Source organism: Hypanus sabinus, chromosome 21, assembly GCF_030144855.1.
Source record: "Hypanus sabinus isolate sHypSab1 chromosome 21, sHypSab1.hap1, whole genome shotgun sequence".
NCBI classification, from domain to species: Eukaryota; Metazoa; Chordata; class Chondrichthyes; order Myliobatiformes; family Dasyatidae; genus Hypanus; species Hypanus sabinus.
This window is the reverse complement of record NC_082726.1, coordinates 66,303,850-66,330,496: the sequence shown is the minus strand read 5'-3', so window position 1 is coordinate 66,330,496 and position 26,647 is coordinate 66,303,850. Positions and strand designations below refer to the sequence as shown.

The following is a 26,647-nucleotide window of genomic DNA, read 5'->3' as shown; positions in this document are numbered from 1 at the left end:
AGGCAAGGGTTGACATAACGTCCAGGCAAAGGTTGACATAACGTCCAGGCGAGGGTTGACATAACGTCCAGGCCAAGGTTGACATAACATCCAGGCAAAGATTGACATAACGCCCAGGCGAGGGTTGACATAACGCCCAGGCGAGGGTTGACATAACGCCCAGGCGAGGGTTGACATAACGTCCAGGCAAGGGTTGACATAACGTCCAGGCGAGGGTTGACATAACGTCCAGGCAAGGGTTGACATAACGTCCAGGCGAGGGTTGACATAACATCCAGGCAAGGGTTGACATAACGTCCAGGCAAAGGTTGACATAACGTCCAGGCGAGGGTTGACATAACGCCCAGGCGAGGGTTGACATAACGCCCAGGCGAGGGTTGACATAACGTCCAGGCAAAGGATGACATAACGTCCAGGCGAGGGTTGACGTAACGTCCAGGCAAGGGTTGACATAACGTCCAGGCAAAGGTTGACGTAACGTCCAGGCAAAGGTTGACGTAACGTCCAGGCAAAGGTTGACATAACATCCAGGCAAGGGTTGACATAACGTCCAGGCAAAGGTTGACGTAACGTCCAGGCGAGGGTTGACATAACGTCCAGGCAAGGGTTGACATAACGTCCAGGCAAGGGTTGACATAACGTCCAGGCGAGGGTTGACATAACGTCCAGGCAAAGGTTGACGTAACGTCCAGGCAAAGGTTGACATAACATCCAGGCAAAGGTTGACATAACGTCCAGGCGAGGGTTGACATAACGTCCAGGCGAGGGTTGACATAACGTCCAGGCAAGGGTTGACATAACATCCAGGCAAGGGTTGACATAACGTCCAGGCAAAGGTTGACATAACGTCCAGGCGAGGGTTGACATAACGTCCAGGCCAAGGTTGACATAACATCCAGGCGAAGATTGACATAACGTCCAGGCGAGGGTTGACATAACGTCCAGGCGAGGGTTGACATAACGCCCAGGCGAGGGTTGACATAACGTCCAGGCGAGGGTTGACATAACATCCAGGCGAGGGTTGACATAACGTCCAGGCAAGGGTTGACATAACGTCCAGGCGAGGGTTGACATAACGTCCAGGCGAGGGTTGACATAACGTCCAGGCGAGGGTTGACATAACGTCCAGGCGAGGGTTGACATAACGTCCAGACGAGGGTTGACATAACGTCCAGGCGAGGGTTGACATAACGTCCAGGCAAGGGTTGACATAACGTCCAGGCAAGGGTTGACATAACGTCCAGGCAAAGGTTGACATAACGTCCAGGCGAGGGTTGACATAACGTCCAGGCCAAGGTTGACATAACGTCCAGGCGAAGATTGACATAACGTCCAGGCGAGGGTTGACATAACGTCCAGGCGAGGGTTGACATAACGCCCAGGCGAGGGTTGACATAACGTCCAGGCGAGGGTTGACATAACGTCCAGGCGAGGGTTGACATAACGTCCAGGCAAGGGTTGACATAACGTCCAGGCGAGGGTTGACATAACGTCCAGGCAAGGGTTGACATAACGTCCAGGCGAGGGTTGACATAACGTCCAGGCAAGGGTTGACATAACGTCCAGGCGAGGGTTGACATAACGTCCAGGCGAGGGTTGACATAACGTCCAGACGAGGGTTGACATAACGTCCAGGCAAGGGTTGACATAACGTCCAGGCGAGGGTTGACATAACGTCCAGGCAAGGGTTGACATAACGTCCAGGCGAGGGTTGACATAACGTCCAGGCCAAGGTTGACATAACATCCAGGCAAGGGTTGACATAACGTCCAGGCAAGGGTTGACGTAACGTCCAGGCAAGGGTTGACTTAACGTCCAGGCAAGGGTTGACATAACGTCCAGGCGAGGGTTGACATAACGTCCAGGCGAGGGTTGACATAACATCCAGGCAAAGGTTGACATAACGTCCAGGCAAAGGTTGACGTAACGTCCAGGCAAGGGTTGACATAACGTCCAGGCAAGGGTTGACATAACGTCCAGGCAAAGGTTGACGTAACGTCCAGGCGAAGGTTGACATAACATCCAGGCAAGGGTTGACATAACATCCAGGCAAAGGTTGACATAACATCCAGGCGAGGGTTGACATAACGTCCAGGCAAGGGTTGACATAACGTCCAGGCAAAGGTTGACATAACATCCAGGCGAGGGTTGACATAACGTCCAGGCGAGGGTTGACGTAAGGTCCAGGCGAAGGTTGACATAACATCCAGGCGAAGGTTGACATAACATCCAGGCGAGGGTTGACATAACGTCCAGGCAAGGGTTGACATAACGTCCAGGCAAAGGTTGACATAACGTCCAGGCAAGGGTTGACATAACGTCCAGGCAAAGGTTGACATAACATCCAGGCGAGGGTTGACATAACGTCCAGGCGAGGGTTGACATAACGTCCAGGCAAAGGTTGACGTAACGTCCAGGCAAAGGTTGACGTAACGTCCAGGCAAGGGTTGACATAACGTCCAGGCAAGGGTTGACATAACGTCCAGGCAAAGGTTGACATAACGTCCAGGCGAGGGTTGACATAACATCCAGGCGAAGGTTGACATAACGTCCAGGCAAAGGTTGACATAACGTCCAGGCAAAGGTTGACGTAACGTCCAGGCAAAGGTTGATGTAACGTCCAGGCAAAGGTTGACATAACGTCCAGGCGAGGGTTGACGTAACGTCCAGGCGAGGGTTGACATAACATCCAGGCGAGGGTTGACATAATGTACAGGCAAAGGTTGACGTAACATCCAGGCAAAGGTTGACATAACATCCAGGCAAAGGTTGACGTAACGTCCAGGCAAGGGTTGACATAACGTCCAGGCAAAGGTTGACATAACGTCCAGGCGAGGGTTGACATAACATCCAGGCAAGGGTTGACATAACGTCCAGACGAGGGTTGACATAACGTCCAGACGAGGGTTGACATAATGTCCAGGCAAAGGTTGACATAACGTCCAGGCAAAGGTTAACGTAACGTCCAGGCGAGGGTTGACATAACGTCCAGGCGAGGGTTGACATAACGTCCAGGCGAGGGTTGACATAACATCCAGGCAAAGGTTGACATAACGTCCAGGCAAGGGTTGACATAATGTCCAGGCAAAGGTTGACGTAACGTCCAGGCAAGGGTTGACATAATGTCCAGGCGAGGGTTGACATAACGTCCAGGCAAAGGTTGTTGTAACGTCCAGGCAAAGGTTGACGTAACGTCCAGGCAAAGGTTGACATAACATCCAGGCAAGGGTTGACGTAACGTCCAGGCGAGGGTTGACATAACGTCCAGGCAAGGGTTGACGTAACATCCAGGCAAAGGTTGACGTAACGTCCAGGCAAAGGTTGACATAACATCCAGGCAAGGGTTGACGTAACGTCCAGGCGAGGGTTGACATAACGTCCAGGCAAGGGTTGACGTAACGTCCAGGCAAAGGTTGACGTAACGTCCAGGCAAAGGTTGACATAACGTCCAGGCGAGGGTTGACATAACGTCCAGGCGAGGGTTGACGTAACGTCCAGGCGAGGGTTGACATAACGTCCAGGCGAGGGTTGACATAACGTCCAGGCAAGGGTTGACATAACGTCCAGGCAAAGGTTGACGTAACGTCCAGGCAAGGATAAAGTGCAGATATGGTGCCATCATTCAAAGGTCTAACCATGTAAAATTCAGCAGCGAGGGATGATGTGCCACTGGGGTCCATCTGTACAAAACCTGTACAGTACATCTGCAGTTGAGTGATACAAGAGAGATTATTTCCAATAGTGGTGGAGGCTTTATGAGGCACTGTTCAGAATGCACTTAGAATATTGTAGGCAGTTTTGGGCCCCTTATGTAAGGAAAGATGTACTGGCATTAGAGAAGGTCCAGTGGAGATTCACGAATATGATCGCAGGAATGAAAGGATTAACATATGAGAAGCAGTTAATGGCTCTGGGCCTGTATTTGCTGGAGTTTAGAAGTTCAGTGGGGTCCCACTGAAGCCTATCGAATATTGAAAGGCCTATATTGAGTGAATGTCGAGAGGATGTTTCCTATAGTGGAGGAAGTCTTGGACCAGAGGGAACAACCTCAGAATACAAAGATATGCCTTTAGAATAGAGATGAGAAAGATTCTCTTTAGCCAAAGGATGGTGAATCTGTGGAATTCATTGCCACAGTTCGGTGTGGAGACTAAGGTATTGAGTATATTTAAAGTGGAAGTTCATAGATTCTTGATTAGTAAAATTGCCAAAGGCAGGAAAATTGGGTGGAGAGGGATAATCACCCATGATGGAATGGTAGAACAGACTCAGTGGGCTGAATGGCCTAATTTTGTTTCTGTGTCTTATGCCGGCACAGATGGACCAGTATGGGCCAGTTTTGGGGACACAAGTGACTGCAGATGCTAGGATCTGGAGTGAGAAAGAAACTGTGGAAGAACTCAGTGGGTCAGGCAGCACCTGCAGAGGCAAAGGCAAGGTCAACATTTCAGATCAAGACCCTGCATCAGAATCATCCCTCTGCCTCTACAGATGCTGTTCGACCCGCTGAGTTCCTCCAACAGTTTGATTTTTGGGACAGTGATTGTAAAGGTGAGGTGGTCAGTGCAAAGGAGGTTGGCCATGACGCAGGATTTTTCTGTAGAGGAGTTACGGTAAACATTAACTGCCAGGAGTCATGATGTGGGGGTGTCGTACCAGGGGTGGGGGAGTTGCACTGTCAGATCGGTGCCTTTGATGCTGTGAGTGATGACAACAACGACATGGAGGGTTTGGAGAGGGTGCAGAGCAACTTCATCAGACGTTGCTTGGATTGGAGAGCTATATAGAAAGGTTGGACAAACTTGGATTGTTTTCACCCATGTGGCAGTGGTTGAGAGAAAACTTGATGGAAGTTTATAAAATTTTGTGAGGCAGTGATAGGGTAGTCAGTTAAATTCTTTACGCAGTGTGGAAATGTCAAGTACTAGTTGGATTGTTGGAATTGCTGCCTTCCACCGGGGGCAGTGTAGGGCAGCGTCCAAGCTGGAGACAGTGCTGCCCCCCAGTGTTTACTTGACAGAAGGCAAGCCTTATTGTGTTCCACTGCAGACTTCTTGCAACATTCATTGACTCGGGGTCCTGGACCATAGTTTTTGCATGGCTGTATTTTACTGATATCTTTTTTGTGCTTGCTATCTTATATGTGCTATTAGTGTTTAGTGCTGTGTATAACTGTTGGTACAGTGTGTTGCTCCTTGGCCCCAGCGTAACGCTGTCTCATTTGACTCCATTCATGGGTATTCAGGTCTGGTTGAATGACAAATGGACTTGAACTGAACTTAGTGCATAGCTTTCAGGTGGTAATGGGAGGTGTTTGCAGAGGCATGTGTGAGGCAAAGTTTGAACACAGAGTGGTGGGTGCCTGGAACACACTGCCAGGATTGGTGGTGGTGGTGGAAGAAGATAAGATAGTGGCATTTAAGAAGTTTTTGATACAGAACCAGGGATATGCAAGAAAAGGGGGGATATGGAACAGCACATTAATTTGGCATTATATAGATGGCACAGATATTGAGGGTGTTGTGCTTGTTCCTGTGCTGTACTGTTTCATGTTCTATGATTGTGAGTTCGATGGGGGTAGAGGACCCAACAGAGAGAGAATGGTAGCGGGAGATTGGACAAAGATCTGGAGATGTATACTACCTAATGGGAACTTGCCTGAAGCGGATTGTCAGACCTGGATTCCATGGGCTCAGGTAGGTTTCAAAAAAGAGATGGTTTGTAACCCTCTGCGCCTGTGAACAGAGAAGCCTCTTGGAATAGAGTAGAACTTTATTGTCACTACTTAAGAGAGGCTATGCCAGTCCGTGCAGACCAGTTATTTACAACGCATGCAGTTTGGCTTAATTTTTTTTAAATTACCATATTGACATGCAGCAAGTGACTTTGATAGTCCTTAACACTCAAAGGCCATGAGCAAGCTGAAATGTAGCATTATTCAGCTTCACAACAACCCTCGGGACTTTTCCTCAGACCAGTGTTACTGTGTCTTTGGTGGAAATGAAAACGGAGCACACACTGTGTCAGATTTTAACAACCATCTTCATTTCCTTCTTGTTTATTGCTCTGGAGAAAACAACCCAAATTTGTTCAACCTCTTCTGAACCTTCTCCAAAACCTCCATGTCCTTACTGTAATGGGGCAACCAGATTTGAATGGAATACCAAAGGTGCAGCGCAACGAGTTTGATAAAGCTGATCTCACGCTCTTTGAATTAAAGACTTACAAAGTCTCTTTGTTCTTTTATTGAGAACAAAGCCAGTGTCTTTGAGTGAGTTTATGGGCCCACCTTCTCCTCGTCACTTATGCTTAGCTTGCTGTAAGTCTGTTAGATCACGGTTCTCTGAAATAATTTCCCACCTGACTAACACTGTACCAAAGCTCCTATTGCTGGTTCAACTTACGAAACCTACTGTCTAAAGTGTACTGGTAATCTTTATGATGGGGGAACCAATCTAAACAATAGTTATGAAAAAAATAAGCAGGATTGATTTTTTAATATAGTGACATGCAGATACTATTTTCAACAGCCAAGACTTCACTTTATACTGAGGGTATTCAAATCACTTGCTGCAAATGAAAAGGAACCGCTCGATGTTTTACACCACTTACAGGATGTGGTTTGTATTTCCTTCTGAGTACTTTGTATTTAATGCATCTTACCAGTCACGGTCTGATCTCACGGGGTTTGACTGTGACGGTGCCATGGCAATGATTCTGGCTTTCAGCTGGTTTAGGATTTTACCAATTTTCATTCTCTCATTTCGTAAGTACCTAAGATATTCTTAATAAAAAATAAATGTTGTTTGCTGTTGTGGAAGGATTCTGTTCAGGTTCTTTGAATGGTTGTGGTTTACCAGCTCCGTTAAGTTGAACAACAAAATATGGCCTCAAGCATCTTGTTAAAAACTTGAACTAAGACCCAAGGTGAATTGTCAAATTGTCAAATGGAGTACATAATTCTAAGGTATTGACATCTTGACTACCTACATCTGTGACCTAAGCAATTTACTTCAAGTCTGTTAACTTGTTTGCTTTCAACAGAGTAGACAAGCCCTACAAACTAATTTCCTGATCAAATGCTAACGGTGGCATGGTAGTGCAGTGTCAGCAACCAGGCTTCAGTTCTCACCACTGTCTGTAAGGGGTTTGTACCTTCTCCCCATGACCATGTGGATTTCCTCCAGGAGCTCCAGTTTCCTCCCACTTGCCCAAGACGTAAGGGTTAGTAGGCTAATTCGTCAGAACCATGGACTCAATGGGCTGAAATGGCCATCGTGCTATATCTTGTTCACAGTTTATTGTGCTATATCTCTAAATTAAAAATAAGTTAAATGATTTTCCATCTTCATTCACAGGAATGTCCTTGGACAATTTCAGGTTCTTTGCTAAATGAGTGAACTGTGGCATTTCACCTCATAAGGATAAACTTCAGGCTTTTAGTGAATGATTTGGATTGGACAACAAAATGGAAGAAATTAAATATTAGCTTTATTTCTCAAATGTACTTTGAAACATATCATAAAATATGTCACTTGTGTCAAAGCAAATCAGCGAGGATTGTGCTGGGGAGCCCATAAGGTCGCCATACTTCCAGCACCAACATAGCATACCCACAACTTACTAACCTAACCTTAACTGGAATGTGGGAGCAACCAGAACATGCAGAGGAAATGTAAGAATGTATAAACTCCTTACAGAGAGCGGCAGCAATTAAACTCTGAGTTTAACGCTCGTGTTGTAAAGCTATGCACTAACCACTATAATAATTTTTAAAATTATCAAAAATTATCTTTAATCAACATGTAACAACTTCATAAAACTCTGGCTGGGGTACATCTGGAGTGTTGTATTAAATTCTTAAGTGTAAGGGAGTTGTGTTCCACGGTTTGGATACGAGGTGTCCTTGAGTCTGATGGTACATGCTCTCAAAGCTTCGTATCTTCCGTCTGACAGAAGAGGGCAGAAGAGAAAATGATCAGAATGGAAGGATTATGTTGGCTGCTTTCCTGAGGTGGATGGTTTTGGGAGTCAGGACACTGCAAAGGACATCATAAAAATTAAAGTTTTTTTCCTTTTTCCTATGAGGTTTGTGTAAATAGCAAGGGGCTTACCAGGAACCATGGTGCCAACTGGTGGAGAGCTACAGACAGCTCTCGTGCCGTAGTTCTTTATAATCAGCTCCCGGATCAAAAGTGAGCCAACCCAGATTTTAGCAGCTTAGTCTGAGGGAACGTTTGCTGACGCAGTCAGAATCAGCTTGGATTATTTTCTTTTTGTGCAGAAGGATGAGAGTCAGCTAAGCATTGCTGGGGCTTTGCACGTACATAATGCCCTGTAACCTGAGGAAGCAGATCCCAGATTGGATTTCCTACAAGTTTGCAGAGGCTTGTAATGTTACTATCATTTTGTTTGGATGGTGTTGTTTAAATTTGGCTGAGCTAAGCCAAACCTTGGAATGTTGGCAGGCAGTCCGAACTCCAGAATGCTTTGCACTTACTTGGAACTGGAAAATATCTGACAGAATCTTTCAAAAAATATAACATGTTGTCAAGGGAATATTATTATAACCTTGGAGCAATCTGCTCAAAGTGCTTTATGTAACTGCAGAAATAGTTTTTAAAGATTATAACAGCACATATGTATTTACATATACATAGAGTTCTTATTCTATTTTATAGTATATTTCATGTATTGCACTGTACAGCTGCTACAAAACACCAAATTTCATGATATATGTCAATGATAATAAACCTGATTCTGACTCATGGACCCTATTCTGCAGATGAAATATCAAAGATATACCAAGGAACATTTTGCAGATACCTTGCAGGGAAACAAGATCTGCCAAGAATAATGAAGTGTACTGTTAGAAATTGGAGAAATAAAGGTGTTTTTATTGTTAAGGAGTGCTCAATATCACTGGTTGAAGCTGAATTCAAGATTTATGTTTATTTGCCATGTGTACGTAGAACCATACAGTAAATTGTATCATTTGCATTAATAATCAACACATCCAAGGGTGTGTTGGGGACAACCTGTAAGTGCTTCTACACATTCGGACCAAAATAGCATGCCCACAACACTTGGCAGAACAGCAGAGAACACAACTAGCAACTAAAGAACTCCGGCAAAACAAGCTCCACTCTTCCCTTAGCTCTGTCGTGCTGCCATAAAACAACAGATCTCACTTCATGTAACCAGTGATAATAAACCTGATTCTGATTCTGATGGGATTATTCTTTTATTCCTGTCTAGGATAACATTTGTTTCGCAATGCAAATTTGCAAAGCATTAATGTCTATTTTAGACAAATGAGTCCACAGTTAAAACTGAAGAACCCATCCTACTTATAGACTACTTTGTAGCCACCATCACCTGGTCTCACCTTTAACCTGTCAGCGTGTGCTCCTTTTCCCCCTCCACCTTCTTGCTCTGGTCTCTCTGTCCTTCCTTTCCAGTTCTGATGAAGGGTTTTGACCTGAAACATCAACTGTTTATTCCCCACCATAGATGCCACCCAACTGGCTGTGTTCCTTCAGCAGTTTGTGTGTGTTGCATACATAATTCACCTTGACTTTGAGAGCAGTTTGTGTAACTAAAGACCATAAGGAGTAGAATTAGGCCATTCGGCCCATCAAGTCTGCTCCGCCATTCTATCATAGCTGATTTATTAATCCCATTCTCCTGCCTTCTCCTCATAACCTTTGACACCCTTACTAATCAATCAACCTCAACTTTAAATGTACCCAATGACTTGGCCTCCACAGCTGTCTATGGCAATGAATTCCACAGATTCACCTCATCTCTCTTCTAAGGGGACATACTTCTATTCTGAGGCTGTGCCCTCTAGTGCTAGACTCACCCACAATAGGAACCATTCTCACCACATCCACTCTATTTAGGCCTTTCAATATTCGATACATTTCAGAAGACCTGGTTCACAAAAATGTGCTGGTAATGCATGTTGAAGTCACAAGGTAACAAGTCCTAATGGTTCAGATGAGGTAAAATGCCTTTTCACCTGGCTGTGAAATTTGCATACTACTATTTAAAGGAATTCTGTGACTAATCTACCTATGAGAAAACAGTAGCAGGACAAATCAAATCGCTTAATATATATTTCATCTATCTGTCATGACACAACGACAAAGAGTTAATTCTGGTCCATATGGTAATGGCAGTGGGGGGGAGGGCTTCATTGCACACATTTCTGGTCCCAAACGTAACGATTGGAGCTACATGTGGGAATGAAATTGGGCTGCACATATGTAACAGATAAATCTGGATCGACATGTCAACAGCATACATTGCTGAACACATTTTGTGTGATTAATTTGACGCTGGGATCCATGGCCTTACCAGATGTCAAATCTTCACAGGAGTCTTTTGTGCAATGTGCCGTCTTAGATGTTTTAAGTTGTAGGAACATGCCAAGTTAAACTACTGCACCCCGATGTTCACTGCTAACACAGTTCCTGCTTTTGATCAACAATACATCAACATAAGGAGTCGGAGCATTCAGCCAAAGGTTCATTGGGACAGAATGTTTTCAGAATTACCTTCTTTCAGACATTACAGGCTGCCCCCAGCACATCCTAGGCTGTGGTAGTTATCAATGGAAACAACACATTTCACTCTATATTTTGATGTACAAGTGATCTGAATATGAAACTGATTTATTTTGACTCTCAGCCCCATTCTCCCGCCTTCTGCCATCACCTGTGAAGTATCAACACTTGTCACAATTAGCTACGTACTTCCCTGTACTTGACTGAGAAGGGGCAGGACAGAATGCTTTACCGTTGTGCTCAGATGGTTTAGAATTACAAGGTTTTACTGGGGAACCTTGTTCGCCTGAACGACCGGACCTCCTCTGGGTTGGAGAAAACCTCTGCCAATATTTTTATGTGTATGAATTTTACATGGATTGAAAACATCTGGCCAAAACATTTAGATCCTAGCCTCATGTTTCTGTTAAATCTTTATATTTGGATCTTCCCGATTCTGACTATAAGCAGTCCTTTTCTTACCAGATCGGGCCTGTGGGCTGCTGTTCTTGGGGAATGGTCCCACTCTCCAGTGTAACTCTCATTTCTGTTCGGTAACAGCACTTCTGGTGCTCAATTGTTGCTTTCCTGGGCTCCTTCCTTTCTCCAAGCCAGGCTCTTTATCTTCATGTCCACTCAATTGTCAATGTGCTGTTACCTTCTTTTGCCTGCTGTTGTTGCTAATAAAATAGCTAAAGTAACTTGGCCCGCAACACAAACACCCTTATGGCTCAAGCATACCTTTCACTTTAGTTCTGCACAGGAAAAACACCATGGCCCCTGTCACCCACACTGTTCTGAAGTTTGAACAGAATTGGCTTATCAGTTACAGATGTTGACCATTTGGTAATCTGTGTATGCTTGAATTCCTTACTTGCAAGATCAATCGCCATTCACAGTAAAGATGGGAATAGCAAATCAAAGCTTCGAGCAAACAACCAATGATACTTTGGTATCAGTGAAACATTGTCCCTTAGTTGTTGGGTGTGTTTCACATCCTTGCTTTATTCCTATCTCATCTGTCTCCAGCACCCTGTATTGTGAAAAGGAACGTATGTTTTAGGAAGACTTTTCTAGAAAAGTCTCACTACAGAGGCATTACTCACCTGACTTGAGTACACACTGTCTTAGTCACCACCACCTACCACGTCTGTAGTAAGCAGAGGAGTCTCCATTGGTCTCACTTCAAAGGTCCCGTTTGTCTAGAACTGTCCCCAGGCTATCCTTGTCTTTAGCCCTTGCCTTACCACAACTCCAATATCATTAAACCCGTGTTTTTGGCCATAACCTGGAAGGCTTTAATCTCCTTGTGTTTTTCAACAATGGTAAAAGTGTCAAAGGTTACGGAGAGAAGGCAGAAGAATGGGGCTGAGGAGGAAAATTAACTGGTTTCAGATTCAAGTTAATTTATTTATCCCATGTATATCGGAGCACACAGTGAAATGTGCCATTTGCATTAACAAACTACACAGCCTAACTATGTGCTGGGGGCAGCCTGCAAGTGTTGCTACACATTCTGGTTTCAACATAGCATGCCCACAATGTTCAGCAGAACAACACAGGACAACAGCAACAAAACAAACCCCATTCCTTCCTCCCATATATACACACACTCACACTCACACTCACACCAGGTTAACCGAAGTGCTTCCAGTGCCGAGCCGGTGATGTACAATATATTAGTTACCATCCATCTGTGGCTAATTGGGAATCCACAGGAGGCTAAGTGAATTCTCTCAGTGATCACGTGGGTTTCTTCCTGGTGATCTGGTTTCCTCCAACATTCTGAAGACATACAGGTTAGTAGGTTGAGTGGTCACATGTGTGTAATTGGGTGAGACAGATGGCAAGGGAGCCGTGTGGCCTCGATTGCAGGGAGGACTAGACCTCAAGCCTGTTGCAGCAGCCCGGGAGAGATGCCAGAGGCACCCATGCTGGAATGGGGGCAGGACTGTCCTTTGGGTGCAGCTCTCCAGTGTTCGCTTGGTGAAAGTGAGCTGGATTGTAGGTGTGCATGCATACATTCATCTGCGGAGTGCTGAGAACTGCTTATTCTTGATGCTAACATCCATGCAGCACCTATATATAGGACATGTCACTCAGGGATTTTATTTTTTGTGTGTCTGTATGTTTACTTGCTATCTGTCTCCTGTACTGTGTATGACTGTAGGTACCGGGTCTTGCAACTTGGCCATGGAGGAATGCTGTTTAGTTTGGTTGCATTCATGGCTATTCATGTATGGATGAATGATAACAAATCTGAACTTGAACTTGAATTGGGTGGTGTGGGCTCATTGGGTCAGAAGGGCCTGTTAGTGTGCTGTATCTACAGACAAACAAACCACTAAACAATAGATAGAACTTAGATAGAACGAATAGTCAGTGTCTTTTTCCCAGGATGGAAATGGCTGATATATGGAGGCATAGTTTTAACGAGGAAAGTATAGGGGTGATCTTCCACATCTACCCTGTCTCAACCACTCAGGAGTCTGGAAGGCGTATTGAAAGGAATAAGAAAATAGTGTTCTTTGAAAGCAGACCCTTTTCTTCGTCTGTTTCCTGCCAGGGTCACAGCTGTAAGGTACAGCCTGTGACATTTTGTCTGTGCACTCTGCATTCTGACTTGTTGCTGGGAGGAACTGAGAACAACTATTAACAGGCCTTGTAACACATCGGCTGTTGTTGCCGTTTTTACAGAACCTGCTTTCTCAATCAGAAATCCTTTGAGTATCACAGTGGTGCTTAAACAGGAATTGATATGAACTTTGAAAGATCAGTTATGTCTTTTTTCACTATCAGGATTTCCTGTTAATGTAACAGCACTAGCAAACTGGTAGTGATGAGGCCACTCAGCACATTGGAGATTGCCATTCCATCTCTGGGACTTCAGTGCCAATGAAACTTATATTGTGGACAATATTGCCCCACGATCTGCCACTGAAAGATAATATTGCTCCACGATCTGACACTGAATGACAATATTGCCCAGAGGAGCTAGAGAATGCTTATGGTAAAAACTATTCACCATACAGCATGGGCCCTGATTATTGAGATGCATCTTCTCAACTTCAACTACCCATTCAATAGACAATAGACAATAGACAATAGGTGCAGAAATAGACCATTCGGCTCCTCGAGTCTGCACCGCCATTCTGAGATCATGGCTGATCATTCACTATCAATACCCAGTCCCTGCCTTGTCCCCATATCCCTTGATTCCCCTATCCATCAGATATCTATCTAGCTCCTTCTTGAAAGCATCCAGAGAATTGGCCTCCACCGTCTTCCGAGGCAGTGCATTCCACACCTCCACAACTCTCTGGGAGAAGAAGCTCTTCCTCAACTCTGTTTTAAATAACTGACCTCTTATTCTCAATCTATGCCCTCTGGTACTGGACTCTCCCAACATCTGGAACATATTTCCCGCCTCAATCCTATCAAATCCTTTAATTATCTTAAACGTTTCAATCAGATCCCCTCTCAATCTCCTCAATTCCAGCGTGTATAAGCCCAATCTCTCCAATCTCTCTGCGTAAGACAGCCCTGCCATCCCAGGAATCAACCTAGTGAATCTACGCTGCACTTACTCAATTGCCAGAATGTCCTTCCTTAAACCTGGAGACCAAAACTGTACACAATATTCCAGGTGTGGTCTCACCAGGGCCCTGTACAAATGCAAAAGGACATCCTTGCTCTTGTACTCAATTCCCCTTGTAATAAAGGCCAACATTCCATTTGCCCTCTTCACTGCCTGTTGCACTTGCTCATTCACCTTCATTGACTGGTGAACTAGGACTCCTAGGTCTCTTTGCATTCCTCCCTTATCTAACTCGACACCATTCAGACAATACTCTGCCCTCTTGTTCCTGCTTCCAAAGTGGATAACTTCACATTTATTCACATTGAATGACATCTGCCAAGTATCTGCCCACTCACCCAGCCTATCCAAGTCTCCCTGTATTCTCCTAACGTCCTCTTCGCATGTCACACTGCCACCCAGTTTAGTATCGTCAGCAAACTTGCTGATATAGTTTTCAATGCCCTCATCTAAATCATTGACATAAATCGTAAAGCGCTGTGGTCCCAATACAGAGCCCTGTGGTACCCCACTAGTCACCTCCAGCCAGTCCGAGAAACACCCATTCACCGCTACCCTTTGCTTTCTATCTGCCAACCAGTTTTCTATCCATGTTGAAACCCTGCCCCCAATGCCATGAGCTCTGATTTTACTCACCAATCTCCTATGTGGCACCTTATCGAATGCCTTCTGAAAATCTAGGTACACAACATCCACTGGCTTACCCTCGTCTAACATCCTTGTTACACCCTCAAAAAACTCCAACAGATTAGTCAAGCACGATTTGCCCTTGGTAAATCCATGCTGGCTCGGCCTAATCCTATTACTGCCATCAAGATGTGCCACTATTTCGTCCTTAATAATGGACCCAAGCATCTTCCCCACGACTGACGTTAGGCTAACAGGGCAATAGTTCTCCGTTTTCTCCTTCCCTCACTTCTTGAAAAGTGGGACAACATTAGCCACTCTCCAATCTTCAGGAACTGATCCTGAATCTAAGGAACATTGGAAAATGATTACCAATGCATCCGCAATTTCCTGAGCCACCTCTTTTAGAACCCTCGGATGCAGACCATCTGGACCTGGGGATTTATTAGCCTTCAGTCCTACCAGTCTACTCATCACAGTTTCTTTCCTAATGTCAATCTGTCTCAATTCCTCTGATATCTTATGACCCTGGCCCATCCATACATCTGGGAGATTGCTTGTGTTCTCCCTGGTGAAGACAGATCTAAAGTACGCATTAAATGCTGATGCCATTTCCCTGTTTCCCATAACAATTTCTCCCAATTCATTCTTCAAGGGGTCAACATTGTTCTTAACTATCTTCTTTCTCTTCACATAGCTAAAAAAGCTTTTGCTATCCCCTTTTATATTCCTGGCTAGACTGAGCTCATACCTGATTTTTTTCTCTCCGTATTGCTTTTTTAGTTAAGATCTGCTGTTCCTTAAAACTTTCCCAATCATCTGTATTCCCACTCATCTTAGTCCCGTCATACTTCTTTTTCTTTAATGCTATACAATCTCTGACTTCCTTTGTCAATCACTGTGGCCCCTTCCCCCTCTTTGAATCCTTCCTTCTCATTGGAATGAACTGCTTTTGCATCTTTTGTATTATCCCCAAGAATATCTGCCACTGCTGACACACTGTCTTTCCTGCCAGGGCATCCGCCCATTTAACTTTGGCCAGCTCTTCCCTCATGGCTCCGTAGTCTCCTTTATTTAATTGCAACACTGACACCTCTGATCTGCCCCTATCCCTCTCAAATTGTAGATCAAAACTTATCATGTTATGATCACTACTTCCTAATGGCTCCTTTACTTCAAGATCACTTATCAATTCCTGTTCGTTACACATCACCAAGTCCAAAACAGCCTCGTTCCTGGTTGGCTCAAGCACAAGCTGTTCCAAAAATACATCCCTTAGACACTCCACAAACTCCCTATCCTGGGGTCCAGCACCTACCTGATTCTCCCAGTTCACCTGCATGTTGAAATCTCCCATAACGACTGCATTACCTTTAGCACATGCCAATGTTAACTCCCTAATCAACGTACCCAATATCCACGCTACTGTTTGGGGGCCTGTACACAACACCCATTAGGGTCTTTTTACCCTTACTGTTCCTCAGCTCAATCCACTCTACTTCCCCTGTTCCCAAGTCACCTCTTGCTAAGGACTGAATCTCATTCCTCACCAACAGGGCCATCCCACCCCCTCTTCCCATATTTCTGTCTCTACGATAGCACGTATACCCTGGTACACTCAATTCCCAGGCCTGATCCCCTTGCAGCCATGTCTCCGTTATCCCAACAATATCGTAGTTCCCCATTTTCATCTGAGCTTCAAGCTCATCTGTCTTATTTCTGACACTACGCGCATTCAAGTATAGAATTCTTAGCCCATTCCTCCTCTCTTTGCTTAAAACACTGTCTATTGTACCTAACCCAACTCCTTGAACTTCCATCGGGCTAATTGCACCTTGAATTTTGATGACCTTCTCAAGATCACCCAAACCTTCTACACATTTAATCCCATGTTCCTTCTGACCAACCCTCTGGATCTGGATCCCTGCCCCCTGCACATCTAGTTTAACCCCCCCACCCCGAGCAGCACTGGCAAACATTTCTGCAAGGATGTTAGTACCCCTCCGGTTCAGATGTAGACCGTCCCTTCGAAACAGATCCCAATGTCCCTGGAACAAAGACCAATTATCCAAAAACCTGAACCCTTCCTTCCTGCACCATGCTCTCAGCCTCGTATTAATGTGCATAATCATTCTATTCTTCGCCTCACTCGCACGTGGCACAGGTAGCAATCCCGAGATTGTCACCCTGGAGGTCCTGCCTTTCAGCTTCACTCCTAACTCCCTGAACTCTCTAAGCAGGACCCCCTCACTCACCTTACCTACATCATTGGTCCCTACATGGACCACTACATCTGGGTTCATGCCCTCACTCTCAAGAATAGCCCGCACCCGATCTGAGATGTCCCGGACCCTGGCACCAGGGAGGCAACATACCATCCGAGACTCCCGATCTGCCCCACAAAATCTCCTATCTGCCCCCCTGACTATAGAATCCCCTAAAACTATCGCTCTCTTCTCTTCCCTCCTCCCCTTTCTAGTTGAGGGTTCAACCTCTGTGCCAGAGGCAGGACCACTACAACTCATTCCTGGTAGGTCATCCCCAACAACAGTATCCAGTACGGTATACTTATTGTTAATGGGAATGGCCGCAGGGGTGCTCTGCTCTCTCTGCCTGCTCCCCCTGCCTCTCTGGACCGTCACCCATCTACCTACTTATTGGTTTTTTGGTGTGACTACCTCCTGATAACTCCTATCTATCTCTGCCTCTGCCTCCCGAATGATCCATAGTTCATCCAGCTCCTGCTCCAACTCCCTAACTCGGGCTGATAGGAGCTGCAGCTGGACGCACCTCTTGCAGGTGTGGTCATCAGGGACAACTGTGTTGACCCTGACCTCCCACATACTGCATACGGAGCACACCACTGCTCTGACTGTCTCCCCCATACCTGAACTGGATTAATAGAATGTCTAAAAAGCACCTAGCGACCTTACCTTCTTTCCCTCAGCGAGCAATCACACAAGCTTACCGAAGTCCCCTTACGCCGAAGCCCAGGACTCTGCTCCCACGGACTCCGCTGCCCGCTCTGACAAGAGGTCCTACCTTTTAAATTGCGCGCTCGACGCTGACGTCACTCGCGCCTGCGCAGTTCCCCCTCCTCCACAGGTATTGACTAGGTAGGCTTAAATCCTACCTACAACGGTTGAATTCTTTGAGCTCCCAGCTGAATCACAAGCTGTAACTTGCTCCTGATTCAACTCCCGATTCCTCTGTACTTCTCCATGGAACTGCCCTGACTCCTATTATGGAGACCCTGTATGGCAAATTTCCAAAGGAGACACATTTTTTGGTGCAGGGGTAGGGTTTACCCCTCACCTAACTGTGACGTTCATAACCTGCAGACTCAGACCCAGAGATGTCACTCTATGTGGGAGATCATCAGGATCTCAGCTGCAACCAGGGGTCCTGGAATGGAAAGGTCTCCATTTCCAGCACCAACTTCCACAATCTCATGTGAAAAGAAATGAGTCAGCTAAAGCTGGTATAGCAAGCATCATCACTGGAGTAGAAAGTTGGACAGGTAACTACTGGAAAACAAACTTTGGCTCTACACTATAATCAATGACTGTCTAAAAGAAGCCAACATTTGATAATATGTGACTTTCTTGACGTAACCTTCTAATACTCAACATGCTGGCATACTAGTTGCTCCAATGGATTTTGCAAATCCACTATAATCAATTAGTATTGTATCTTTCTGACTGGAACTCAAGGAAGTTTCAACCAATTTTGATTCAAATACACAACAACATATAGATAAGATTATTCGGGATAGAACACAAATTATTGTTAAATAAAGTATTTTTGAGTTTACTACTGGTCTATTTGAACTAGGTGACAGTGGAATATTGCTGGAAATTAAATTTTGTGATAGTTATTTTCAAAATTAAATGAAAAACTAACAGTTTGTGCGGAATTACACAGGGAAGGAAGCCCAGTTCTGTTCCTGGGAGACTACAATTTGATTTGATTACTGCTTTTAAGTTTCAGACTAGGCTGGTCCTTGGGAGGGGACTGATTGCTTCATTTGGAAACTAAACGACCTTTGGATTTTCCTGAAGACAAGCTCCACATCTCAAAGACAGAGTAAGACTCACAATCAGATCACTGACTTTAATTATGTGAAATTTGTTTTGTGACAGCAGAAAAACTATAAATTATTAAAATGAATAAATAATGCAAAAAGAAGGATTAACAAAGTGGTGTTCATGGATTTTCAAACCATTCAGAAATCTTTCAGCAGTGGGAAAGAAGCTGTTTCTAAAGCATTAAGTGTGGGTCTTCAGGCTCCTGTATCAGGCCTTTGATGATAGTAACAAGGAGATATCATGTCCGGGATGGTAAGGGTCATTAGTGACGAATGCTGTCTTCCTGAGACACTGCATTTTGAAGATGTCCTTGATGGTGGGGAAAGTTGTGGCCATGATGAAGCTGGTAGAGACTAAGGCAAACTCTCGTGATCCTGGGAATACCAGGCTCTGAACTTCACATTGTTACTGTGGGTTACTCTACATGCGAGGGTACACTAGGAGACAGCCACTATTACAAGCCAGTAATCAGCCAGTCAGTTAGAGTCAGAGAACTATAGATCGGCGAGAAGAAAATAATTCAGCCATAGAGTTATACAGCATGGAAACAGATCCTTCGACCCAACCAATCACTGCTGACCAGGACTTCCATCCGTCAATCCCGTTTTCCCAAGATTGGCATGCCTTTCCTATCCATGTATCTGTCCTCATCATCTCTATGTGATATGTCGAATGACATGGGCAATCGTGGTCTTTGACCATTATTGTTCTTAGCAGGCTTTTCTACAAAAGTGGTTTACCATTACCCCCTTCTGGGCAGTGCCTTTACAAGATGGGTGACCCCCAGCCATTGTCAATACTCTTCAGAGGTTGTCTGCCTGACATCAGTGGTCGCATAGTCAGGACTTGTGATCTGCACCGGCTGCTCATACGACCGTCCACCACCTGCTCCCAATGCTTTATGTGACCTTGGCTGGGAGCTAAGCAGGTTCTACACCTTTCCCATGAGTGAACTGCAGGCTAATGGAGGGCACCTTACACCTCCTGTGGTAGAGATGTATCACCATCCCACCACTCAAGTGCCTGTCCTAGTACCCTTTAAAAGTTGTCTGTCTCAACCACTTCCTCTGGCATCTCATTCCATTTACTGATCACTTTCTGGGTGACAACATTGCTCCTCAGGTTCCTATGAAATCTCCCTCCACTCACCTTAAGCCTGTGTCTTCCAGTTGTAGGTTTCCCAACCCTCTGAAAAAATAACTGCTTAAATTCACATACCAATGGCCCTCGATTTGAAGCACATGAAGTTTGTGCTGCCTCTATCAGTGGCCAATCATAATGGCATCACCGCCCGGTTCTGACTCAGATCCCTGTCATGTTGTCGCCAAGTATTCGTCTTAAAGTTCAAAGCAAATTTATTATCAAAGTACATATAGACCACCACATACAATCCTGAGATTGATTTACTTGTGGGCATTCACTGTAGAACAAAGAAACACAACAGAAGGTGGCCTCAGAAATGGGGACGGTACCTGTAGATGTGCTATGGCTGTTGGGCAGTTACGGCATCTACCGACTGAGCTTTGTTGCCTTCAGCAGCATGACTGTAGCCCCATCCCAAATTGTATTTATTTAGCTGTTTTAGAGTTGCAGCACGGTAATGAGCCTGCACAGCCCAATTACCCCCATGTGACCAATTAACCTACTAACTGGTGTAGTGGTTAGTGTAATGTTGTACAGTGCCATCAATTCCCACTGCTGTCCGTAAGCTGTTTGTACGTTCTCCCTGTGTCCACGGGCATTTCCTCCAGGTGCTCCGGCCTCCTCCCACATTTGCAAAGATTTACCGGTTAGGTTAGTAAGTTGTGGGCTTGTCATGTTGGCAATGGAAACATGGCAATACTTGTGCATACCCCCAGCACATCCTCAGACTGCGTGGGTTGTTGATGCAAATGGCACCTTTCACCATATGTTTTCAAGCGTATATGAGAAATAAAACTCTAATCCCTCTTAGTTAAGAAGTTCCCCCTCAGATTTCCCTTAAATATTTCTCCTTTTACCCTACACCTATGACCTTTAGTTCTAGTCTTACCCAGTTTCAGGGGAAAAAGCCTGATGAAAGTTCTTAAGCCCAAAAATTGACACTTCATTTCCTTTCTAGATGCTGCCTGGCCTGCAGTGTTCATCCAGCAAATTGTGTGTTGCTGTTGAGTGAGGAGAGCTATCTTTAGAAGGCAACTCTGGACTCTACTGGACACTGTTGTGGCAGCTGATTCACTGAAACACCCAGTGTTTGTGGTCAGAAGTGAAGCAGTTGTGTTCACTGCTGAGGTCCCAGACTCTGGAGGAGCTGGCTATGGAGGGACATTCAGAAAAGCATGGAATATACACATATAGCTAAGAAAGTTCAAATTCCATAAATAGATTTTATTAGAACTCAGAAGGTCAGGTGGCATCTATGAAGAGAAAGAGGAAGAAGCCAAAATAAGAGGGTGGGAGGAGTTTTCTGGCTTTCCCCCATCTCTCCAGTCCAATTGAAGGGCCTTGGCCTGAAATGTCGACTATTCATTCCTCTCCATAGATGCTGCTTGACCTCCTGAGTTCCTTCACCATATCTGCATGTTGCTCTGGATTTACAGCATCTGCAGAATTTCCTGCGTAATAGATTTTGTTGTTCTTTTATTGACTTTAAAATCCATGTTCTTAAATACTTGCATCAGGAAACTGCGATGCATATCCATGGAATTGATTTTTAGGACCACTTACTTTGCAAAAAGTAATTATTTGGTGAATTAATTAAAAATTAATTTAAATCTCAAGCAAGAACCAAGGTTTTCAGAATATCTTACTGCAGGACTAGTTTTATTTATCTTAAGAAGCAGTGCAGAATAATTCCTTCCAGCGCAGCAAGCCACACTGTCTAGCAACCCACCATTTGCCTAATCACAGAACAACTTACAATGACCAATTAACCTACCAATCAGTAAGTCATTGGACTGTTGGAGGCAACCAAAGGACTGAGAGGAAGCTCATGCAGTTAACAGGGAGAATGTACAAGCTCCTTACAGGCGGCTCCAGAGTTGAACTCTGAACACTGGGGCGCCCCGAGATGCAATGGTGTTGCAGTAACCACTACACCACTCTGCATTCTATCTCAGCCAGGTGGTTACCCTTCATTTTCAAGTTGGCAAACAGATGTAGATAGGCAGAGCAAGGTGTCAAAAATGTTGTATGGGGGTATATTGTGAGGAGTTGTGGTAGGAAGAGCAGAAATCCAAATATTGTGCAAATGAAGAGAAAGTGCAATTTGGCAAGCGAGAATTCTCGTATCTGAAACACAATATTGTTGTACAAAGACGGTACGGAAATGAGAGAGCAAATGAAATGTTCAAGCATCATTGCAAGTACAGGGCGGTACAGTAGGGTAGTGATTAAACTAATGTTTTACAGCACCAGCAGTCACTGATCGGGTTTCAATTCCTGATTTACAATGACCAACTAATCTACTAACCAGTACGTCTTTGGACAGTGGGATTTGTTGCTGTGTGTTGTGCATTTTCCCTGTGACCACATGGGTTTTCTCTGGGTGCTCTGGTCGCCTCAGACGTACAGTTAGGATTAGCCAAGTGTGGGCATGCTACGTTGGTGCCAGATGCATGGTGATACTTGTGGGATGCCTCCAGCGCATCCTCCTTGGTGATGCATTTCACTGTATGTTTCAAAGTGTTGATGGACATGCAGCAAATAAAACTAATACATAGACAACACACACAAAATTCTGAAGGAACTCAGCAGGTCTCTTAGAAACCCACCGATTCTCACAGCTACCTAGACTATACTTCTTCCCACCTTGTCACTTGTAACAATGCCATCCCCTTCTTTCAGTTCCTCAAACTTCACCACATCTGCTTTCAGGATGAGGGTTTTCATTCTAGAACTAATAAAATGTCCTCCTTCTTCAAAGAAAGGGGCTTTCCTTCCTGTACCATCAACCCTACCCTCACCCGCATCTCTCCCATTTCTCATAAATCTGCCTTCACCCCATCCTCCCACCACCCCACCAAGGATAGGGTTTGTCTTGTCCTCACCTACCACCCCAGTAGCTTCTGTATTCAGCACATAATTCTCCATAACTTACACCATCTGCAATGGGAACCCACCACCAAGCACATCTTTCCCACCCCCCACCTTCCACTTTCTGCAAGGATCACTCCCTATGCGACTCCCTTATCCATTCATTCCTCCCCACTGATCTCCCTCCTGGTACTTATCCTTGCAAACAGAACAAGTGCCGCACCTGCCCCGACATCTCCTCTCTCATGCCTACTTAGGACCCAAACAGTCCTTCCAGATGAGGTGACATTTCACCTCTGAGTTTGTTGGGATTATCTACTGTATCCAGAGCCAGTGTGGCCTATATTGGTGAGACCTGACAGAGATTTGGAGACTGCTTCATTGAGCACTTACTCTCTGTCTGCCAGAAAAAAATGGGATCTCCTGGTGGCCACCCATTTCAATTCTACTCCCCATTCCCATTCCAACATGCCAGTCCATGGCCTCTCTACTGCCACGATGAGGCCACACTCAGGTTGGAGGAGCAACACCTTGTATTCTGTCTGGAAACCCTCCAGCCTGATGGCGTGAACATCAATTTCTCAAACTTCAGGTAGTTGTCCCCCACCTTCATCATTCCCATTCCTGTTTCCCTCTCTCTCACCTTATCTCTTTCCCTGCCCATCACCTCCCTCTGGTGCTCCCCCTTCACTTTCTTCCATGGTCTTCTGTCCTCTCCTATCAGATTCCCCCTTCTCCAGACCTTTATCTCTTCCACCAATCAATTTCCCAGTTCCTTACTTCACCCTTCACTCTTTCCCGGTTTCACTTGCCACCTTGTGCTTCTTCCTCCCCTCCCCCCACCTTCTTGCTCTAACTTTCACCCTTTTATTCCAGTCCTGATGACGGGTCTTGGCTCGAAACGTCAGCTGTTTACTCTTTTCCACTGATGCTGCCTGGCCTGCTGAGATCCTCCAGCATTTCTTGTGTGTTGTTTGGATTTCCAGCATCTGCAGACTTTCTCATCTAAAGCTAAAATCTAATCTAATATATTGTATTTGCAATCTATAATTAATCTATATTGTTCATTTCATAGCTTGTCACACCAGACAGTCAGCCATTCTTGTCTGGCGCGTGGTGTCAGGATTGGTCTCCTTTCGGATTAACCGGGTCACGGTATGAACGTTCCTGACTTGACCCTGGTTTTTTATGAGGCCGAGTGGCTAGCTCGGCCCTCAACCCGGCACAGATGGAAAGATTATATATTGTAATCTATAATGTAATTTCATCTAAATACAGTGGAGTCTTGCTTCAGCTGGTGCAATTGTTCCTGGAGTACTTCATGCACTTGGTCTCCTTATTTATAGAGGGATATGCAGGCTGAAGTTCTCCGGTGTGACATTTTGTGGTCTGGCATGTTTGAGCTATAGGAGTGATGTGAACAAATTAACTAATTATAACTAACATCTATCAAATATCTAAAATAAACTAAAGAGATGAGAGTTAATTCCATGTTCTCGATAAACACTGTTTCCAACTTATGGAAACTCTGAGATAAGGACAGTTCTTGGAAGCCTCCATCTTTCGTTCTCCACATCTGTCTCACTAACTTAAAGAGAACAATTCTCCTGTTCAGAAGGAGATAACCAAGGAGAAGTTTCTGTGGCCTGGAATTTCTGTGATCTGATTCCAGTCAGGTGCCTGGGATGTTGGACTAGAGATTCAATATGTACCTACAATGGAGGCAGTTCAGAGGAAGCTCCCTCAATTGACTCCTGCAATGAAGAGGCTGCCTTACGAGCACTGGTTGAATAAGTTTGGTCTACATTAATAGAAGCTTAAAAGAATGAGGAGTGACCTCATTGAAAAGCCCGTGCCACAAGAAGGCTTCATCATTCCTCAAGGACCATTCCCATCCGGAACATGCCCACTTCCCGTTACTACCATGGAGGAGGTACAAGATCCTAAAGGCACACACTCAACAATTTGGGAATAAATTCTCCCCGTCCACCATTAGATTTCTGAACAGTCCAGGAACCCATGAACACTACCTCTATATTCCTGATTCACATTATTGATTGATTCATTTATATTACTTTTTATTGTACCTTACAGTAAACTTTTTCTATGTCTTGCACTGTACTGGCAGCACAACATTTGTCAGTGATTCTGATTCTGGAACATTTTAGATTGTTGTGGGGAGGGAAGTGGATGATGTCTGAAGGGTGGATGAACTGAGCAGATGTTTCAAGTGGGTTATCTGGAAACAATACAGAGTTTTAGAATGAGAGGTTGGTCATTTAAGACTGAGAAAAAGGGGAATTCCTTCTCTCCGAGGAATTCTCTATCCCAGAGCACTTTGGAGGGGGAGTCACTGAATCAAAGAACTGTTTATTCTAGTTCTGATCACTCACCTACTGGAATGATGCCAAGTTGAAAAGGGCGCAGAAAAGATTCACAAGGATGTTACTAGGACTGGGGGAGGGGTTCAGTTAAATGGAGAGACTGGATTAGTTGGGACTTTACGCCCCTGGAGTGGAGTGTAGGAGACTGAGAGGTGAGCATATAGAGGAATGTACTATCTAGAAGGGCATGGAGGGGTGAATGGTCCAAGGGTAGGGGAACTTGAAGGGATGGGTTTAAATTGAGAGGGGAATTGAGAGGCAAGTTTTCCACACAGAGGGTGGTGGGGATATGAAATGATTTACCAGGGTCCCAACCTGAAACATCAACTGTTTGTTCATCTCCATAGATGCTGCCTGACCTGCTGTGATCCTCCAGCATTTTGTGTGTGTTACTTTGGGTTTCCAGCATCTGCAGAATCTCTTGTGTACAATTACAATGTTTCAAAGCCATCTGGGCAGGGTCATGGATAGGAAATGTTTAGAGGGATATGGGCCAAATGGGAGAACCTCTGCTGGGCAACATGACCATGTTGGGCCAAAGGGCCTCGTTCTATGGAACATATTTGAGGCTGAGGTAGAGGTTTTTGGTCTACAGGTGATGAAGGGTAACAGGTGGGGGTGTGAAACCAAGGCTGAGCCATGTTCTTACTGACAATGAAATAGGCTGACTCCCTTTACATGCAATCTTCAAGTTCAAGTTTATTGATATTCAACCTTATACAAGTATACCACCATATAAAACACCATTCCTCTGGACCAAGGTTAACAACACGGTACATATAACTCACACACAACACATAAGATAATGCTACCACAATTAAATTAACAAATAATAAAGTATATCCCAAAAGACTGACATTTAGCATAAGGTGTATTTATGATGAAAATATAAACAGTATAATGCTACTGGAAGTTCATAAGTGCCTGGGGAATGAAGCTGTTCATTCTAACAGACCTTGTCCCAATGCCACGGTACATCCTGCCTGACGGTCGGGGTCTAAGAGACTGCAGGACGAATGGGAGGAGTCATTGACTATGGAAGAGCCTTGCATTTGCAGTGCTTCTGATAAACACCTCAGATGATTGGAAGAGAGACCCCAGTAATCACAATCAGCTTTGATATCACTGGCATTTGTCATGAAATTTGTTGTTGTGTGGCAGCAGTATATTGCAATGCATAATAATACAATAGATTAAGAATATATAGTACCGATATAAATATTCCCCCAACCCCCCTCCCAGAAGTTTTCATGTTTTGTGTTGCAAAATTGAATTGCAGTGGATTTAATTTGGCCTTTTTTGACCGATCAACAGAAAAAGATTATTTTGTGTCAAAGAAAACATATCTTTACTGTTACGAATGTGCCACAACTCTGAGGGGCCGAA

The 26,647-nt window shown here is 44.8% G+C and overlaps 1 protein-coding gene across 1 annotated transcript in view; it reads left to right on the top strand.

Moving 5' to 3' along the window:
• The first annotated feature begins 6,677 nt into the window (after positions 1 to 6,677).
• Positions 6,678 to 26,647, top strand: part of LOC132379153 (transmembrane protein 273-like) — a 45,441-nt gene continuing 25,471 nt past the window's right edge. The window contains exon 1 of the mRNA XM_059946777.1: positions 6,678 to 6,766. Within this exon, the coding sequence (XP_059802760.1) occupies positions 6,706 to 6,766 (61 nt within the window). The 5' untranslated portion in view covers positions 6,678 to 6,705. The remainder of the gene's footprint in view (positions 6,767 to 26,647) is intronic.